Raw genomic sequence first — 21,496 nt, 5'->3', positions numbered from 1 at the left:
CACCTCAGCCTCCCGAGTAGCTGGGATTACAGGTGCCCGCCATCATGCCTGGCTAATTTTTGTATTTTTAGTAGAGACAGGGTTTCACTATGTTGGCCACACTGCTTTCAAACTTCTGACCTCAAGTGATCCACCTGCCCTGGCCTCCCAAAGGTTTGGGATTGCAGATGTGAGCCACCGCACCTGGCCACCTCTCTTCTCTTTTATCTTCCTTTGTTTTCCTCCCCTTCCATTTCCCATAAGAGTGAATGCTTGAAGGAAGATTCTGTTTTGGACACTGTCTCATTCTTGGCACTCACCACATCATCTGACACAGTGTAGGAGATCAAGTAGGTACTTGTTGAATGGATCAGTGTCATTCTACTTTCTATCTCCTTTTTTATTTTCTTTTTTCTAATTCCTTCCTCTTAAAATTCTTTCTTCATTTATTGTTTCTTCTCCACTTTCTCTCTTCTTATCCTTATCATCTTTCTCTTTTTGCTTTCATTTCCTAGTCCCCCAGCCCCCATTCTTCCTGTCTCAACGCCTTTTTCTTCTCCTTCATTCTCTTCTCCATTCAGGAGATGTCTTCTCTCAAAGGATGGCCTTCTGCTCTGACCTCCTTGTTCTTTGTTCTGCCTCTGGTTGCAGCCCTGTACTGTATTTAATGGAGTGGGGATTAATGTGGAGGGCTCCATAGAGGGTATTTACTTTGCTGTTTCACCCCACTTATAGAGCATGTATGACATCTGGAGGACTCCGTAATAAAGTTATTGTTTACTCGGAGATTCACTAATCTGGCTCTGCCTGTCTTCCGCTGTTGAGTGTGGCTTTTCAGATGGAGTTTTAGAGCCATGGTTCTCAAATTTTGATTGTTATCAATATCACCTGAAAGGTTGTTAAAAACGTAAGGCCCAAGCTCCGTCCTACTTCAGGTAGCCTGGACCTTCTCAGTCTTTATTTATTTCCCAGGTGAATTTGATATAGATCGAAGTTTGACAACCATCAGTTAAAAGTCTCTTGCCATCGAATACATTCATTGGCCTCAGGTTGTATTTCTGAAATGTCCTGGCTGAAAATGCTTTTTTTCCTTTTAAAAACTTTTGTTATGCAGAACTTTAAATATAGAGAGAAAAAATAAATCGCCATTATGCATCATCCAGCACCAATAATTATCAACATCTTTTTCAATCTTATTTCATCTCTCCCTGCAACATTTCCCCCTCTATGAGTATTTTAAAACAGATATGTAATTTTTCCAGCAAGTACCACCCCACCGTGTGTATGTATGTGTATCCAACTATTTATCTAACAGATAAGGATTTTTTTTTTAACATAAAACCACAGTGCTGTTATTATATCTTACAAAATGGGGAATAATTCCCATGTCCCTGATTGTATTCAAAAATATCTTTTAAAGTTGGTTTGTTCCAATCAGAATCCAAACAAGGCCCACACATTGTATTTTCTTGACATGTCTCTTAAATCTCTGTAATCTCTAATGGTTTCTCTCCTTCCTACTCCCCTTTCGAGACATTTATCTTTTGAAGAAACTGAGTCATTATCCTGTGGGATTTTCCACATTCTGGATTTGGCTATTTCCCTCCATGTGATGTTGGTTAACTTGCTTCTCACCTGGTAGTTAGATCTGGATGCTTACTTAGATTCTGGTGATACTTTGTTAAGAAGAATTCTTGCCAATTGTCTTATTTTTCAGCAACAGTACTTCATAGGTAGTGCTATTTACTCCCTTGCATTGAATCAGGAGGCACACCATGCCTAGTTATCCCAGTTTCTGTGCTATAAAGATTTATCTGTGAGTTCAGGTCTAGGTTGGTTCCCCAGAAGCAGGTTCTGAGATAATGATTTGAGTGAAGTGGTTTATTTGGGACTTTATCCAGGGAAGCACAGTGGAGAAGTGAGACGGGAGGAAAGGAAGCCCCAGGTAATGCACCGTAAGTTAATGAGAAGGCTGCTGTTGTGAGTTCAGGGCCTATTCCCATGAGGGACCTCTAGGAGCCCATATAGAACAAATACAATGAAATTGTATTTCTACAGATTTTATCTACCATTGGTAGAGGGCTGTTAGGAGACTGGGGGTAAGAAGCCAGGAGGGACTCCTAACTTCTGTCATTCCTTTTGCATTTATTACACTGCAGTCTTCAATGAAGAACTTACTTCATCACCTGTTTGGCTAGTCTGATTATTTTTGAGTATGTAATGGACATTATTATTTCTAAATATTTTGTAGAAATAATTGAGGCTTTGGATGATGTTTTTCTAGGGAAGATTTATGCTTGCTTTTAAAACTAGATGCATGAAGGCACTAATACTCTAGGATCCCATTATTCCAGTTTGAGGGATTAAGATATTTTGAAGATGAAATGCTTTCTCCTTGAAGATCTATTTCCAGTTCACCCTAACTTCTTTTGCTTCTCATCTTTGGTGGGCCCTGGATACCAATCCCTGTTGCTTTTCTCTCAAGGCTATCAGAGGTATCACTCAGTTTCTCAGCTTCTCTCTCCAGAATTGACATAAGCCCCAGTGGGAAAAGTAGCTCTGATGTGTTCTATACTTTCTGTCCTCCCTTTCCAAGATTCAGATGTGACTCTGTGATACTATGATATATATATATATATATCTATGCAGTTGACCCTTGAACAACATGAGGGTTAGGGGCACCCATCCTAAATCCATGTTTTCGCTCCTCCAAAACTTAACTCCGATAGCCTGCTGTGGACTGGAAACCTTCCCAATAACATAAACCATCAATGAACACATGTATTTTGTATGCTATATATATATAAATAATTATTTTTGTCCACAGTTCCTGGCTCATGACTCCCATAGTTCTCATTCCTAAGTGACTAAAACAACAAGCATACCTTTTGTTCAAGAGTGGCTTTTTGTCCTTGGTTCCTGAAGTAGTTTCAGATCAGCTTTGGAGCATTAAAAGTGAAAGAGAGTCTTTTGTTACAATGTTAGAGCACGTTAGGCCTCAGAAGCAGACCTCAGAAAACAATCTCTCTCTTTCTCTCTTTCTCTCTCTCTCTGACTTTCTACTTTCCTCCTTTCACCTGCTCCTTTTTCTCTCCAAGGATGGCCATAAGGATGGCCATAGAAACTTTCTATGGCCATCCTTGGAGAGAAAAAGGAGCAGGTGAAAATATAATCTTCTCCTGCCTCTCTGTCTTGGAGTTGATCATAAAGAAATTCTCTGACCTACCTTGTCTGACTGTAGGACATAAGACTCATTTCAGAAGGGGTCCTGCCCCATACCCAGGAGGAAGGAATGTGGTACAGCAAGGCCAAGAGGAATCTGAACAGACAGGCCTTGCTGGGTATCTTAGTCCATTTTCTGTTGCTTATAACAGAATACCCAAAACTGAGTAATTTATAAAGAAAAGGACCTTATTTCTTACAGTTGTGGAGGCTGAGAAATGCAAAGTCTAGGGGCTGCATCTGGTGAGGGCTTTCTTACTCATGGAGACTTTCTGCAGTGTCTGAGGTGGTGCAGGGCATCAATGATAGGGGGCTGAGGAAGCTACCTCAGGAATCTCTTCCTTTTCTTTTTTTTTTTTTTCCTTTGAGACAGAGTCTCACTCTTTCACCCAGGCTGGAGTGCGGTGGCACGATCTTGGCTCACTGCAGCCTCCGCCTCCTGGGTTCAAGTGATTCTCTCGCCTCAGCCTCCCGAGTAGCTGGGATTACAGGCATGAGCCACCACGCCAGCTAATTTTTTTTGTATTTTTAGTAGAGACAGAGTTTCACCATGTTGGCCAGGCTGGTCTTGAATTCCTGACCTCAGGTGATCCACCCGCCTCGGCCTCCCAAAGTGCTGAGATTACAGGTATGAGCCACTGCACCCGACCTCTTCCTCTTCTTATAAAGTCACCAGTCCAGTCGGGGTGGGGGGTTAGGGGAAGGATAGCATTAGGAGAAATACCTAATATAGATAATGGGTTGATGGGTGCAGCAAACCACCGTGGCACGTGTATACCTATGTAACCTGCGCGTCCTGCACACGTAGCCCAGAACTTAAAGTATAATAAATTAAAAAAAGATACAAAACTCTGAAATGACATAAAACAGGACCAGTAAGTAAAATATGAGTGAGTGTAAGGTATTTTTTAAAAAATAAACTTAATATATTTCCAGAAAAAAAAAATAAAGTCACCAGTCCCACTCCCATGATAACTCATCAATCCATTAACCTGTTAATCCATTAGTCTATGAATGAGTTAGCGTATTCATGTGAGGAGAGTCCTCGTGACCCAGTCATCTCTTATGGGATCCATCTCTCAATACTACCACATTGAGGATTAAATTTCAACATGAGTTTGGAGGAGACAAATATTCAAATCATAGCAATGGGCTTCTAAAGGGTATTAGATCATACCCTTTTTGTCCAATCACATTTCTGCACAGCTGTACATCCGTCAATTTATGCGTATCTAATGAAGTCTCCATAAAAGGTCCATGAGGACATGGTATAGAGAACTTCTGGATAGCTGAGCACTTGGAGGTTCCTGGGGGGTGGTGGTCCTGAGAGGGCAAGGAAGTGCCATGCCCCTTCCTTTATGCCTTGTGCTATGTATCTCTTTATCTGTATCCTTTGTAATAACCTTTATGATAAAATGATAAACATAACTGTTTCCCTGAGTTCTGTGAGCCACTCTTGCAAATTAATCAGACCCAGGAAGGGGACCATGGGAACCTTAGTTTGTAGCCAGTTGGTCAGAAGCACAGGTAAAACCAGCTGGGGCTTATGGTCAGCTTTGGAAGCAGGGAGCAGGGTTGGGGGAAGCAGCAGTCTCATGGGACTGAGTCCTCAATCTGTGTGATCTGACTCTATCTGCAAGGTAGTGTTGGAAGTGAACAGGGTTGGAGAATACCCAGCTGGTGTCCACTGCAGAATTGGTTGCATGTTTGGTATGTGGGGACCCCCCCACTCCACATTTGGTCACAGAAATCTGTGTTGATTGTTGTGGCATGAGAACAGGGAAAAATTGTTTTTTTTCTCCACACTTCCTTCCTAAGATCCTGGCCGTGCATGTATGTATGTATGTATGTATGTATGTATGTATGTATGTATGTATTTATTTATTTATTTATTTTCACCATCTTCTTAGCTTGTAGATTTAAAAATATATCGTTTCCAGCTTTTCTTCAGCCAAGAGAATTTTTCTACATTATCCATTACTGATTACTTTTTAAAAATGTCTATTTCTGGCCGGGCACAGTGGCTTATGCCTATAATCCCAGCACTTTGGTAGGCTGAGCCAGGTGGATCACATGAGGTCAGGAGTTCAAGACCAGCATGGCCAACATGGTGAAACCCTGCTTCTACTAAAAATACAAAAATTAGCCAAGCATGGTGGCATGTGCCTTTAGTCCCAGCTGCTCGGGAGGCTGAGGCAGGAGAATCACCTGAACCTGGGAGGTGGAGGTTACAGTGAGCCGAGATCACACCACTGCACTCTAGCCTGGGCAACAGAGTGAGACTCCATCTCAAAACAAACAAACAAACAAACAAAAAAAGAAGTCTATTTCTTACTTAATGTTATTGTTTTATTTACTAGTTACTGTGGGGGAGATTATTGTTTTATATCATTATAAATGGGCTAAATAAAATTTAAGTTATTGATTCTTTGTCAACATGTTTCATTTCTGAAGAGCTAATCAATATTGGAGCATAATCCATTTATACATTTGAAAACTTCTATATTTATGTAATGAGAGGTTGTCCCCATTTAGATATATAAATTCTTATAACTTCTAAGAATGTTATTCTTAGCACCTTGTTGCCACATAAAACATAAAGTACAAGTCTTCTCTGATATTTGTCCAAATTGATGACGTTTCCATGCTGTTATTTTCTGAAAGCTTATTTATTTATTTATTTATTTATTTATTTATTTATTTATTTATTTATATTTTGAGATGAAGTCTTGCTCTGTCGCCCAGGCTGGAGTGACAGTGGCTTGATCTTGGCTCACTGCAACCTCTGCCGTCTGGGTTCAAGCAGTTCTCCTGCCTCAGCACCCCCTAGTAGCTGGGATTACAGGCATGCGCCACCACGCCTGGCTAATTTTTGTATTTTTGGTAGAGGTGGGGTTTCATCATGTTGGCCAGGCTGGTCTTGAACTCCTGACCTCAGGTGATCTACTCGCCTCGGCCTCCCAAAGTGCTGGGATTACAGTTGTAAGCCGCCGCACCTGGCCTCTGAAAGATTTTAAATGGACCTTATAGAATACAGAGAAAGATGATATTGATTTGTTGATATATATTTGATTTGGTTTGTTACAAGATTTTTTAAAAATTACCTTATAGAAGAAAAAAATTTAATTACATGGAGTAAATAATTTGGTGCTTAGTCACATTCTAGTGTGAATCATTTCTAAGATTATGGGTAATTAAAAAGTAATTAATTTAGCATAAAGTTTTTTATGATTATGATTCACTGCTATATTTCCATTTTTCTCTTTCCTCCTTTTTATTCCTTTGGTCCTTCCTTCGTTTCCTCCTCGCTCTTGCCTTGTCCTCTTCCTCTTCTTACTTTTCCTTTTTTTTTAATCTCCTCTTTTTCCTTCCCTGCCATCCTTCATTGCCTTCCTCTTTTCTTTCTTTTCCAGACGTACCTTTAAGAGAAGGGACTAATGAATTCCCTGGAGCTCCAAAAGGGACCACAAGAATTCTTCCAATATTACAGGTATTACTACATATTTAGAAAATTTAGGTGAAACATGAATTTTTATTTTCAAATAATATTAAATTTGTAAATGCGTAATGGTTAATTGTAGAAATAATTTTGAATATTTAAAATTTGAGGATTATATGGTTTTATATATTGAGAACTATAGGGACATTTTTCTACCTTTTATGAAGAATATTGTAATGAAGCCCCATTATAATTTACTATTTCCTCATATGCTAGCTTAAGAAACAAAATATTACTAGTATAGATAAAACTCACCTTCTCTGCTAACCTCTCTTGATCACCTTGCCTTTCCCCTACCTAGGAGTAACCCCTGTCCTCAATAATAATGTCTTCAAGATATTTGTATAAAAGATATTTATATAATACAGAGATGTAAATGACTTTTCTTGACTTTTAATAACATGCCACCACCCCTCACATTTATATTTGGGAGCCCTCTGAAATATAAGAATAAGTGCTAATTTTAAAAGTGTTATTTTATCTATTCTCTTCCATACTTGGTATAATAGATAAAGTCCTAAGAAATGGTACCAATCAAATGCCATCATGAATGTACAGGAGGACTGTGGGGTCATTCTGAATTTACTTTCCAAATGCATGTTCCTCTTCTAATGCTAAGTTTCAGGGGATGCAAACTGCGTACTTTATGCTGTCTTGTGTCTTCTGAAGAGAGCTAGATTTGAGAAATCTTAAATTGAGAACAGAGACTGACTTGCATAAGAGATATGAGGTGGCATAATAGCTGTCTGCCAATGTTTTTCCCAGGGATCACTCACAGTGTCTGCTAAGTATGCAGCTTCCTATTTCTCACTCCAGACATGTGCAATCATAACTTCAGGTGTGAGATTCTTAAAAGTTCCTCCGGTAGATTTTTTTTTTTTTTTTTGAGGCGGAGCCTTGCTCTGTTGCCCAGGCTGGAGTGCAGTGGTGCGATCTCAGCTCACTGCAACCGCTGCCTCCCGGGTTCAAGCGAGTCTCCTGCCTCAGCCTCCTGAGTAGCTGGGATTACAGGTGTGTGCCACCACACCTGGCTAATTTTTTGTATTTTTAGTGGAGATGGGGTTTCACCATGTTAGCCAGGATGGTCTCGGTCTCCTGACCTCGTGATCTGCCCACTTCAGCCTCCCAACGTGCTGGGATTACAGGTGTGAGCCATCGCGCCCAGCCTCTCTGGTGGATTTTTAAGGACATTAGAGTTTGAGAATCACTGGCTTATGGGCTAGCACTTATTCTCTGAGGCAGAGTAGGGCAGATATAGAAATCCTACTCATAGGTACAGAGTGCTAGATTTTGCCTTGAGAGAGAAATTTTCTGGCAATTAAAACCACTATAAGAAATGGATTTCTTTTAAGGTGGCAATTTTCCCACAACAAAGAAACAAGAGACCATTTATGAACTTTTGATATTATTATTTAAATAAGAAAAATGTACCCTCTCTGAAAGATGATTTATTACCATCTGCTGGGAAATCGTCAAAATAAATACAGAGAAGTCTGTGATGATAACAGTGTGAATTGTACCCCCTAAAGTTATGCAATACACAATCTGCTCAGCTGTACTGCGCATATGGTAGACATAGTTTCTTTGGCATGGTCGAAGAGCGTAGCATTTGGTGTGGAAACCTGTGGTTGAGTTCGGACTCTGATATTGACTATTTGTGTGATTCTGAATGAATTATTTTGTCTTTTTGAGTATAAGTATCCTCATCTGGAAAATTATAATAGTACCTATTCCACTGAGTTGTTATATAGTTTAAATGAGATATTTGTAATATGGAAACTAGTACCTGGCACATGATAGCTGCTGTTTTTCTGTTATGTCTTATGTAAAGCACTGAATCTCAACTTAGGTTTTTTGACTCACTGAAAGGGGAATGGAGTTGGGGGGAAAAATGACAGTTTATTGTAAGGAGAATCCACAATTCATATGTTCACCCAGCAGAATCTGTAGGTGGGATAAATTATATAACTTGCATATATACATGCTACTATTTAAAAATGTATGAGACGCTATTGTGATTAAATGAAAGAAAACTTATTTTAAAGTTTTGCTGAACACAGAGCATTTCTTTCTTCAACAAATGAGTTATAAAATTATAACTAATTTGTATCTACCTTATACTGGGCTATGTCAACTAAAAGATTTTTAGTAAAACATTTAGCCCTATACCTGGAGCATGTTTTAGTTAAATGTTGACTGTGATGAGGATGATGAAGATCATAAAGATGAAGATGGTGGTGGTAGTGATGGTGATGATGATGATGATAGAATGTGAGTGTGTGGAGTCTTCAAAATTTTTTGATGTTCAAAAGATATCCTGGCTGGGCACGGAGGTTCACACCTGTAATCCCAGCACTTTGGGAGGCCGAGGTGGGCAGATCACTTAATATCAGAAGTTTGACACCAGCCTGGCCAACATGGCAAAACCCTGTCTTTACTAAAAATAAAAAAATTAGCCAGGCGTTGTGGTGCCTGCCTGTAGTCCCAGCTACTTGGGAGGCTGAGGTGCAAGAATTGCTTGAACCTGGGAGGCGGAGGTTGCAGTGAGCTGAGATCGCACCACTGCACTCCAGCATGGGCAACGAAGTGAGACTCTGTCTCTCTCTCTCTCTCTCTCTCTCTCTATATATATATGTATATATATCCTTATATATATATATAAGGATATCTTTAGAGACTTCTGTTTCTAGCAAAATGGCAAGATGACTTGAACATCCTCCTGGGAGAAAACACTTAGAGATTTTGGACAGATTTGAACAAATATCCTCAAGCATGTTGCAGAGCTCATGAGAAAGTAAGGTAAATCCCAGGGGCCAAAATAGAAAAGGGAACTGAAAACTAGCATCGTAAGTTTATGAGTGGATGCTGCAGTAGGTTGATGGGCATAGTTATTATACAAAGATGCTTAGATTTTTGACAACCATCCAGGGACGAGCGATGAGGCTTGGGCACATGAAAGATGGGAGTTAGAAAGGAGACTTGTACATAAAGTTAGAACCTACAAAAGATTATTATATCCTAGGAAAAGGTAGACTAGGAAAAAATCTCTGGCCTGGGGGTGATGGCTCACTCCTTTTATCCTAGCCCTTTGGGGAGGCCAAGGTGGGTGGATCGCTTGAGCCCAGAAGATTGAGACCAGCCGGGGCAGTATGGTGAAACCATGACCCTGCAAAAAAAAAAAAAAAAAAAAATTAGCTGGGTGTGATGGCATGTGCCTGTAGTCCCAGCTACTTGGGAGGCTGAGGTGGGAGGATCACCTGAGTCTGGGAAATCAAGGCTGCAGTGAGCCAAGATCGTGCCACTGCACTCTATTCTAGGCTGGAGTGAGACCCTGTTGCATAACAAAACAAGACAAGACAAAAAACCCTCCCCAAAACCAAAAAATCCTGCCTCTGCCTATGTATATAAGGAGATACCTCAACTTGGGTAGTGAGAAGAGGAGTGGATAGGAGAAAATTCCTCCTCCTAATGATTTATAATCTTGGGACCTGCCCTCAAGTAGGTTTTTAATTTGAATTTACACTACTTGGGTTACTTAAGAACCTTCCTGAGCCTGCAATTCTTGAATGTGTGTGTGTTTGCGTGTGTGTGTGTGTGTGTGTGTGTGTGTGTATGTATCGTGTAAAATTGTTTATATTCTAGGAATGCCAGGATGATTTAACACTAGAAATATATAGTGCAATACATTGCATTAGCTGATGAAAGGAAAACATGTGACTGCTTCACTTAGACAAAGAGACGCAAAAAAAGCATTTGATAATATTCAACAACCATCTTCTTTAAAAACAACCATCCTTAAAAAAATAACTCTTAGTAGTTAGGAATATACAAGAACCTCTGTATCTAATAAAGGGTGTCATCCAAAGACCTTGAGTAAATGCTATACCTATGGTAAAAGATTAAAAGCAGCCCTTTAATAGTGGTGTAACCATATAAAGATATCTGTCATTCTTCTGTTCAGCATGTCCTGGAAGTCTTAGACAGATAAGTAAAAAAAGAAAGCAGAGAAAAGGTGTAAGAACTGTAAAGAAAGTATCAACTTTGGGCTGGGCATGGTGGCTCATGCCTGTAATCCCAGCACTTTTGGAGGCCGACGTGGGTGGATCACCTGAGGTCAGGAGGTCGAGACAAGCCTGACTTACATGGAGAAGCCCCGTGTCTACTAAAAATACAAAATTAGCTGGGCGTGGTGGCGCATGCCTGTTATTCCAGCTACTTGGGAGGCTGAGGCAGGAGAATTGCTTGAACCTGGGAGGTGGAGGTTGCAGTGAGCTGAGATCATGCCATTGCACTCCAGTCTGGGCAACAAGAGTGTAACTACATCTCAAAAAAAAAAAAAAAAAAAAAAAAAGAAACTATCAACTTCGTGCTTATTCACAGACAAGTACGATACATTGCAGCATATTTAGTAATAGTAATCTTTTTTGTTGTTGTTTTTTGAAACAGGGTCTCACTCTGTCACCCAGGCTGGAGTGCAGTGGCATGATCAGGGCTCACTGCAGCCTCCACCTCCCGGGTTGAAGTGATTCACATGCCTCAGTCTCCCAAGTAGCTGGCACTACAGGTCCTCACCATCATGTCCGACTAATTTTTGTATTTTTTGGTAGAGACATGGTTTCAGAGTGTTGACCAGGCTGGTCTTGAACTCCTGGCTTCAGGTGATCCGCCTGCCTTGGCCTCCCCAAGTGCTGGGGTTACAGGCGTGAGCCACTGCTCCTGGCCTTAGAAATAGTAATCTAAATGTCCATTGGCAGAAGAGTGGATAAATTGTGATATATTCCTCCAAGTAATACCATTTCATTGTAGCTATGAGGATGAATGAACTGGAGTAGGCTTGTACTAAAGTAAACTTGGCATCATTGCAATTCCCTTCTATAATTACCTTCGCATTATAGGGGGGAAACCTGGAACTGTATTTCCAGTGTCTCATTTCTGTACAGTTTTAAATTAGTCTTCCAATGAGGGGCATTTGCATGAATCTGTAATGCAGAAGAGAAGAGATAGTTCTTAATCCACAGTGTCAGATGGATGATATGAGTTTACCAGGCATGCTGAGCAAACTCTTGGAATTCACCTGCTTCAGTGTAATAGGTGCTTGAGGTTGTTGTCAGCTACCTTCTAGAGTCTTAGGTTCACAGAGGCTTCTGAGCAAACTCTTGAGAATCACATGAAGCAAAATTGTCACTGGCACCTCTCTTGATCTTGGCTCTTCCATGCCTTGCAATGGTGATGAACACCTCTAATTCTGTGTATTAAGTCTTCTTTTGCTTGAAATATGTAGAGTAGTTTTGCATTCATAACCAATCCCTGACTGACCCATTGAGTTACATATACCAGCAGGAATAAGTTTCAACAACATATGGTTGAGTTTTAAAAGGAGCCTACAGAATTTTATAAGAAAGAATTAAAAATATGCAAAGTGATATTGCATATGGTTAAGGATACATATACATGTAGTAAAAGTTTAAAAACATGCAAAAATAGTAAAACCAAAATCAAGGACAGTGGCTACCTCTCAGAGGAGTGGCACTGTGGACAGTTATATAGGGGATTTAAATTTCATGCATATATCTGTATGCTTTATTTCCTTAAAAAATCTGGAAAAATATGGAAAATTTGAAAGTTTGGGCAAAACTGGTTGCTTTTTATATTATTCTCTATATTTGCCTCTCTGTGAGAATGATTACATTAAAAAGCATTTAGTTTTTGAAAATCATTATGTAGACTAATATAGACTGTTGGGTTGATGGACTCTAAATTTCTAGTCTGAGATTCTGAAATTGTTTTTAAAAATGCTTTTCAAATTAGATATGTGAAAGTGACAAACTATGTGAACTCTATTTAAAAAATTTACCTGTATTTGGTACAATCAGAATTTTGCAAACCATAAGTGGAAGTTATATGTATTAATACATGTTTGTGAAAGGCTTAATTTGTATCTGGAAAAATGGTGAAATTTATTTATTATTTTCACCCATATTGATAGCACTCCACATTTAGTCACAGATAAATACATTTACTTAGAAACATAAGATTGTTAATGTTAGACTATTTACATTTCTGTTATATGGTTTTGAATTATTGTCAAAAATTGGAAATGTTGCATTTGATTTTCCCTTAAGTTTTATTTTTCTTTTTTGTTTATGAAATAATTTTAGAAAAATCCTGTGGAACAGTTACTTTTTGCTTATAAACTTCTTGACAAAGCAATCGGTGGAATAAATTTGAATTGCATGTTAACCTCTTTGCCAAATGGATCATCAGTAATTGACCACTACTATGCCAAGGTAAGAATAGAAAAGTCTTAAATTAGATTGAAGTTTTACTTAACTGGGAAGAGGACTGGCCTTGAAAGTAGGTAATTAAAGCATGACTTGTAGTGGCTTACCTCTCATAGGCCAGAAATATATTTCCCTCTTCCCAGAAGAGATCTAGGAGAGTGAGGAGTCTTTGAATTTGTTAATGAAGAGGACACTGATGAATTCTAAGGGCATATTTATTAGTGTTTAAGCTAACTGCAAAGGACTAAGAAGCGAGCAGGATGTAATGGTTAAAAATAAGATGATGATAACTTGAGTGATAATAGTATACAGCTGTTTTTGTGTGTTTTGATAACCATATTTCTTTTTATTTCAACTCTGTTGGACCAAAGCGTACCCACCATATAGATGGAGATACTTACAAACCACTTGCCTCAAATAGTTTCATGATGGATTTGCATCTTGAACTAATTCAAGCTCAGCATCGAATAGCTGTTGTGCTTCTGGACAAATTGCAAGGTAGTAGTCGTTAAAGCAAGTAACTATTCTGAATCAATTTTAAGTCAGACTCCAGTATAGAATCAATTTAATTTGAAAACTGTGTTCTTGTCGACTGACATTTTCAGATAAATTTCATTTTTTTCTACTTTCCTAATTAATATCAATAAAAACATGATTAAATCTTTCCTTATTGCTTTACACTTTGCATATTAAATCAGTTAGTTTTTAAGAAGATCTTAAAAAGTTTAATTAATTATGTGTGTTTGTGTTATAGTAAATTAAGTTTTGTTAATTCAACCAAGCAAATATTTATTGAGTACCTACTAAAATCCAGGCATCATATTAGGCTAGGTACAAATAAGACAGTCTCTACTTTTGAGCTTCTAGATAAGTAAGCCAACTATATCAGTTGAGATTGATACATTTTGTAATAGGGGTGGGCTCAAAGTATTACGGGCACACAGAAATATCTATATAAAATAAGAAAGTCAGGGATGAGTTCCTGGAAGGGATGTGTAAAGCATTCAAATCATATTGTATGTAGAGCTACATAGATTTATTCAAATCCTGGTTAATTTAAGAGTGGGCAATGTAGACACACTGCTGATTAGTGCAGGAAGATGAAAAAATATTTATATTGAATTCTAGCCAATGCAAGAAGATAAGAAAAATAAAGATATAAGGATTAGAAAAGAAGAAACAAAACTGTTATTTCCAGATTATGGTGATTGTCTACCTAGAAAATGCAAAAGAAACTATCAGTATGAACAAAAATAATAATATATAATATATAACATGTAATATATAATATGTAATTTCTATAGGACAGCAACAAGCAGTTAGCAAATATAATAAAAAGACAACTTTTTAAATCAATAAAAACTGTAAGGTACCAAGGGATCCAGTCTAACCAAAGAGCTACAAGTATGCAAAAAATTTTAAGACTTTACTGAAAAATGTTAAAGAACAATATAAATGAAGGTAGATTGTGTTTATTGATAAGAAGACCAAATAATCAGAAAGATTATTCTGATTTTAGTTTTCTTCAAATAGATCTATAGACTCAATGCAGTTTCAATAAAAATTCCAGTAGGATTTTTTTTTGGTAGATCTTTACAATCTTTTTACAAAATGTAGGTAGAAGACATAAATAGCTAAGACATTCCTGAAGGAAAAAAAATCAGGTGAGTGTAGGGGATCTTGCTCTAATGTAATTCAAGGTTTATTTTAAAGTGATAGAATACCTCATATTCATTGGATAATTGGATATCCGTATGGATAAAACCAAATTAACTGTGGTAAACTGTTCCCTCCAACTTTTTGTTTAACAATTTTTGAACCTTCAGTAAGTTGAAAGAATAGTGTAGTGACCATCCACATAACCTTCACCTAAATCCACCGATCACGACATTTTGCCACATTTATTGTCTTTCTCTTTACATGCACATATAAATACATATATTTGTATATCTATGTATATACATCTATAGATGTATATACCTATGATATCAATATATTATGTATGTGTAGAGATATATACATATACATGCACATATCCATATGCTGAGAAGTCGCAGACATTATGATATATTTTAGCCCTGAAAACTTTAGTATTTATCACCTAATGATGAGGGCATTCTCTCAAATAACCATAATACCATTATCACTCTGAAGAAAGGTAACACTGATAAAAAATATTATTGATTATACAGTCAATTATTTTTCAGCATCCAATTGATCATTTGTTTACTTTTATGTAATATGATTTTGGTGTCTTGTCTAAGAACTCCTTACCTAACCCCAGATCATGAAGATTTTCTTACATTTTCTTCTAAATGTTTTATAGTTTTACATTTTTAATTGGCATATAGTAATTGTACATATTTATGGGATACATGCAGAATTTAGCATGTGCATACAATGTACAAAACTCAACCCAGGGTAATTAGAATATTTATCATCTCAAACATTTATCAGTTATTTGTGTTGAGAACATCTCAAATCTTCTAGCTATTTTGAAATGTGAGATAAATTATTGTTAACTATAGCCACCCTATTGTCCTATTGAACACTAGAACTTTTTTCTTCTATTTAACAATATGTTTGTACTCATTAAGCAATCTCTCATTATCCCCACACCCCCAATCCCTTCCCAGCTTCTGGTAACTGTCATTCGACTCTCTACCTCCATGAGATAAACTTTATTTTTTAGCTCTCACATATGTCTGAGAACATGCTCTATTATGCATCTAATTTTCAGATTGCCATAATTGTTCCCAAATATCCTTTTTGGGGAAAATGGGTTTTATTTAAAATGATCTAGGAAGTAATCAAAAATCACTTATTGCATTTGGTTGTTGTATTCTTCCTTAATCTAGAGTAATTCCTCCAACTTCCTTTTTTTCTTTCATAACGTTGATATTTTTGAAGACATGTTCCACAATCTGATCTTTCCTAGTAGTTTCCTCATGACCATGCAGGTGATGCTGTTTATATCCCATTGTATCACATTAGATTGCACACATTGGCTATTTGTTTTATCATTGGTGAGGCAAAGTGCTATCGTTTTATTAAGCTGATGTCTGCCAGATCTCTGCATTGTAAATGTCCCTCTCCCCTTTGTAGTGAAAAACTAATTGGTGCTGTTGGTGATGTAGGAATGAATATCTTGTTCCCCAACAGACTTTCACCCAATGATCTTACTCTCCGTTGGTGAACCTTCCTGAATTAATTGTTAGTGTTTGTACGTGATGATTTTCTAATTGAATTATTCCTTCTAGATTTATTTGGTAACATTCTTTTGTAAACAAGAGCTGTCCTCACTTTGCCTCTTTTAATTTTTTGAGTAACACTATGGATCAGATTCCTTTTTTACTAATCTTTTAAAGTCACTTGCCATCATTGTTCTTTGTGATGCTTAAAGTCGTAAATTTTGCCAGTGGGAGGGAGGCCCTTCATACTGGATCCTGTGTTCCTTTGATATGTCCCTGATATGGTTTGGCTGTGTCCCCACCTGAATCTCATCTTGAATTCCCACATGTTGTGGGAGGGACCCGGTTGGAGGTAATTGAATAATGGGGGCAAGTCTGTCCCGTGCTGTTCTCATGATAGCGAATAAGTCTCACAAGATCTGATGGTTTTATAAAGAGGAGTTCCCCTCCACAAGTTCTCTCTCTGCCTGCTGCCATCCATGTGAGATGTGACTTGCTCCTCTTTGCCTTCTGCCATGATTGTGAGGCTTCACTAGCCACATGGAACTGTAAGTCCATTAAATCCTTTTTCCTGTATAAATTACCCAGTCTCAGGTATGTCTCTATCAGCAGCATGAAAACACACTAATATAGTCCCCATTATTCTTTGAGATTTTTTTTGCTTTCTCTACAACAAAATATTCTAGACTTATCTTTTGCTTTCTCTACCCCCAGATCTGGAATAAGCTATTTTTCCAATGATATTTGGTACCTTTTGGTAGGAAATGGTATTTAGAAACCAAGATCTGTAAGCTAAGAGTGCTCATTGCTATTGGGATGTCAATGGCTCCTTTTAGTAGCTAGAGCTAAGAAATACACACACACACACACACACACACACACATATATATGTGTGTGTGTGTATATATATATGTGTATATATATTTAAATCACAAGTTCTTTTTTTTTTTTTTTTTTTTTGAGATGGAGTCTTACTCTGTTGCCCAGGCTAGAGTGCAGTGATGTGATCTCGGCTCTCTGCAACCTTGGCCTCCTGGGTTCAAGCAATTCTCCTGCCTTAGCTTCCCAAGTAGCTGGGTCTACAGGCATATGCCAACATGTCCCGCTAATTTTTGTACTTTTAGTGGAGATGGGGTTTCACCATGTTGGCCAGGCTGATTTCAAACTCCTGACCTCAAGTGATCTGCCTGCCTAGGACTCCCAAAGTGCTGGGATTACAGTTGTGAGCCACTGCACCTGACCACAAGTTCTTTTTGGTATCTCCAATTCTAACACTAAAAGGTTTCTCCTTACCTTCTCCATTTTTGTATTTTCCTTCTCCCATATTGAGCATTCTGGTTCCTAACAACATCAGTGTAGTTACTCATTTGTTTTATCCTGGCAAATTAACAGAGTACTTTCAAAATTATTAAACCAATACTGCTATTAAAAACCTACTAAGTAAATTAAGGATTTATTTGCAGTTCATTTTGTCTCTAGAAAATATCATACATCAGAGAACTATGTCCAAATTTACTTGAATTAATTTGATTTTTAGATTTTTTTTCAATTTGATATGGACTTGTGACTGCTTTTTTTGTATTTGCATTCTGTGGTGTTTTTTTATTTTTTATTTTTTATTTTATTTTATTTTTTTGAGACAGTCTTACTCTGTCACCCAGGCTGGAGTGCAGTGATGTGATTTCAGTTCACTGTGACCTCTTGCCTCCAAGGTTCAAGTAATTCTCCTGCTTCAGCCTCTCAAGTAGCTGGGACTACAGGTGTGTGCTACCACACCTGGCTAATTTTTGTATTTTTTTTTAAGTAGAGATGGGGTTTTGCCATGTTGGCCAGGCTGGTCTCGGAACTCCTGACCTCAAATGATCTGTCTGCCTTGGCTTCCCAAAGTGCTGGGATTACAGGTGTGAGCCACTATGCCCTGCCTGCATTCTGTTTATATAAAATTTCCTTTTTCCCCCATACTTTTATTTTTTTATACTCTTCATCTTTTTACATTTTATTTTAAACATTAACATAGTTTCAAAAACTACTTCTCCTATGACCTGCTGGGTGTAGAGGGAAGCAAGTAATAATTAAAATATCTCTTTGGCATCATGTATAAGTTGAAAATTTGATAAAGTTTTTTCTAATACATAAATGAATTACTTAGCATAATAACCTTGAACATGTTCTGAGCTGAAAATATTTGGTTCAGAAATATGTTTCAAAATGTAAATAGAATTTTTGTGTCGGGTTTTAAGAAACTAGCCCATGATTCTCACGTAGTAACTGTATTATTTCCTTTAGTGGAGGATTAGAGTTTTTTTTTTTTTTTTTTTTTTTTTTTTAAACTCATAGAGTTACTAAATACCTCTTCCTCTAATTGTCATCCATAAGTCTTTGAAGACCAAATGAGTTTTGATCATAGACCACTTAAAGATATTGATGCAAGACTTAAGTTCAAATGTAAATGGAATTAGTTATTATTTCCTTGCAATATCTCTGGGTTTCCTTGATTTTATTTTTTTGGCTTTATTGAATTGCCATCCTAGCACAGCTGATCACTTTGTTCCCCTACCTTGTTTTTCTTTAGTATGCTGTTGCCAGACTAATGTTCCCTACATTAGCATTCTTATTCAATAATGGTTGCCTGTTGATGACCATGACATAAATATGATGCATCTGTATCTGGCATTCAGAATTTTTTTGCAGTCTCATCCTTCTTATCTCCAACAATTATAATCAGGAAAGCTTAATTAGCATTTATAATATCGTTGGTATTGAGAGAATGATGCACTATTTTCTGCTCTGCATTACTATCTCCATGCAGATGTTTCCTTACCCTTTGCCACTGCAGACGTGTTCTATTCTTTAATGGTGTCTGTTAACATCTTTTCATGAATCAATTACCATCACATGGTGGCTCATGTGCATTAGCACAAATAATTAAAACTCAGTAAAAGGGGTTTACTGTAAGGTTACTATAGCTACCCTCGCATACCTCCAAGGACCAAAAGGTTACCAGGTCTCTTAAGGACCAGACCTGAAAATCAAGAATCAGTGCTACAGTTTCCATCTTCCTGGGCTAGTATAGCTGTATCCTTTTTTCCCCTCATCCACATTCCTGTCTTTACTGAACCACCATGATGGTCAGTCCCAATTGTATACCAGTATGAACAACTGGCAAATTCATGTTTTACTTCAAAATCTTGAGAGAGGCTCTGATTTCTTCAGTCACAGCTGGAAGAGAGTGGAGGTCTTCGTGTGGTACCCAGAGCTCTTGAAGGGACCTTGGATGAAACAGTTTTTCTAGAAGGGGCGTTGAGGACAGAGTTTTGACAGCTTATTGGTATTGGTATCAGGACTTGCCATCTGTACTTTGTGAAAAGGTAAAGTCAACAGAAGTAGGTTGGATTCTATCAAGCCTCAGGATGATTTTATTCAAGATGAGATAGAAAATCAAATATTTTTATAATTTGGAATTTCTTCTGTCTTGAGGTATACTGTGGCAAATAAAACAGGATTTGATAAAACTGCATTATAGTAGATTTATATGAATTTTTATCTATTAATGAAAAAAAGATGACATGATAGAGGAAGCAGTAGCTTTATGAATAGTTACTCCTTAGTATTTAAAAAATATTTCCTGTCCTGGATACATACTTAATTGTTATGACAGTCATCTTCTTCAGTTTTGCAGACTCCAACTGTTAGCAAAGATATTTCTACCAAGAGTCCGGAAAAGTTTAAACAATCTGGAAGCGCTGATTGTTTTACAGGTAATTAAAATTGGGATAACTGGTATTTCCAAAAATTTGAAAGATAGTTTTTAATCTCACCTTTTTGATAAAATGTTTGTTTTTATAGAATTAAATATAATGAATAAAATAAAGAAGAATACATTATCCAAAGCAATTTACTTAATGCAGAAAGCTCTTTTAATATTCGAGAAAGACGCAACCTCTACATCTTCATGGGAATTTTTGATGGTAACAGTATTTCGTTTCTTTTTTTAATCCTGACATAAAATTTCTGTTAAAATGAATGATTCTTTTTTTTATTAAAAATAATGTGTTGACCTTAACATTTAATTATGAACTTTCAGCTTCACTGTATATAATTCATCCTGACCAAGGGAACTAATCTGTACCTCCAGTTCTGAATTCTGAAATGAGAGATTCTCTTTTTATCAGAACTTCATGCAATCTACATGAGAAGCCAAATAAAATCAGAAGGACTCAAAATGAGGGAAATTATAGAACTGGAGTGACACTTTACCAGCTTAGTGTATTCTTTACAATGGAATTAGAATTCTTAAAGTCCATTGGCTGAGGTACCTTCTCTCTTAGATGGATACTGCTGATTTATGGACCAATTCCCTTGTTGATATTTTTAATCAGGTCTCACTCTGGCCTGGAAATTCTTCTGCTTTCTTGCTAATTCATTATATGTTGATTTTATGTGTTTATTTTTTGAGATAGGCTCTCACTCTGTCAACCAGGCTGGAATGCAGTGGCAGAGTCCTAGATCATTGCAGTTTTGAACTCCTGGGTTTAAATGGTCCTACCACCTCAGCCTTCCAGTGGGTGGGACTACAGGCATGCCACCATGCCAGAATATTAAAAAAAATTTTTGGTAGAGTCAGATCCTTGCTATGGTGGCATTAGCTGAGTGAATGATGTATGAAGATGTAGAGAATAATGCTATGTCTTGGCTGATAAGAGAAGGAAAAAAGTAGGTCAAAGCTAGGAGGGGGATATGGAGCTAAAGGGGTATAATAGAGAACATTTAGCATAATAGTGTGCTAAAAATGAAGAGCCAGAACAAAGAGAAATTCAAGATAATAAGAGGGAGAGGTTAATACACAGAGCCAAGGCCGATAGAGGATGATTTTGAAAGCACAGAGAAAGGGATTCATCTTCAGTGATGGGTGGGCTGCAGGGCAGACACCTCATCTTTTGATACAGAAGGAAAGGAGGTACAGACAGATGTAGATAAGAAAAGTTTGTTGGTGTGAAGGCAGGGAGTTGAGTTGATGCCTTTTGATATGCTTTGACTGTGTCCCTACCCAAATCTCATCTTAAATTGTAGTTCCCATAATCCCTATGTGTTGTGGGAGGGACCAGGTGTAGATAGTTGAATCATGGGGGAGGTTTCCCCCATCCTGTTCTCATGAAAGTGAGTTAGTTCTCACGAGATCTGATAGTTTAATAAAAGGCCTGCTCCTTCACTGGGCACTCATTCTTCTCTCTCCTGCCGACATGTGAAGAAGGATGTGTTTGCTTCCTCTTCTTCCATGATTGTAAGTTTCCCAAGGCCTCCCCAGCCATGCAAAACTGTGAGTC

At 37.6% G+C, this 21,496-nt stretch overlaps 1 protein-coding gene across 5 annotated transcripts in view; it reads left to right on the top strand.

Annotated features, from left to right (window-relative positions):
- The window catches only part of LOC105483784 (cilia and flagella associated protein 54), a 383,346-nt gene that overhangs the window by 52,611 nt on the left and 309,239 nt on the right, over positions 1-21,496 (top strand). For 4 of the 5 annotated variants that reach the window (XR_011608938.1, XM_071071284.1, XM_071071286.1 and 1 more), the window contains exons 15-19: positions 6,615-6,691; positions 12,859-12,987; positions 13,353-13,482; positions 19,844-19,930; positions 20,019-20,140. Coding sequence is in view for 4 of the 5 variants with exons in the window: in XM_071071284.1 (XP_070927385.1) it covers positions 6,615-6,691; positions 12,859-12,987; positions 13,353-13,482; positions 19,844-19,930; positions 20,019-20,140 (545 nt within the window). In the remaining variant the exon portion in view is untranslated. The remainder of the gene's footprint in view (positions 1-6,614; positions 6,692-12,858; positions 12,988-13,352; positions 13,483-19,843; positions 19,931-20,018; positions 20,141-21,496) is intronic. The other variant, XM_071071285.1, reaches the window with a different exon arrangement.

Source organism: Macaca nemestrina, chromosome 10 (genome assembly GCF_043159975.1).
Source record: "Macaca nemestrina isolate mMacNem1 chromosome 10, mMacNem.hap1, whole genome shotgun sequence".
Taxonomy (NCBI): Eukaryota; Metazoa; Chordata; class Mammalia; order Primates; family Cercopithecidae; genus Macaca; species Macaca nemestrina.
This window is presented reverse-complemented; position numbering and strand designations above follow the sequence as displayed.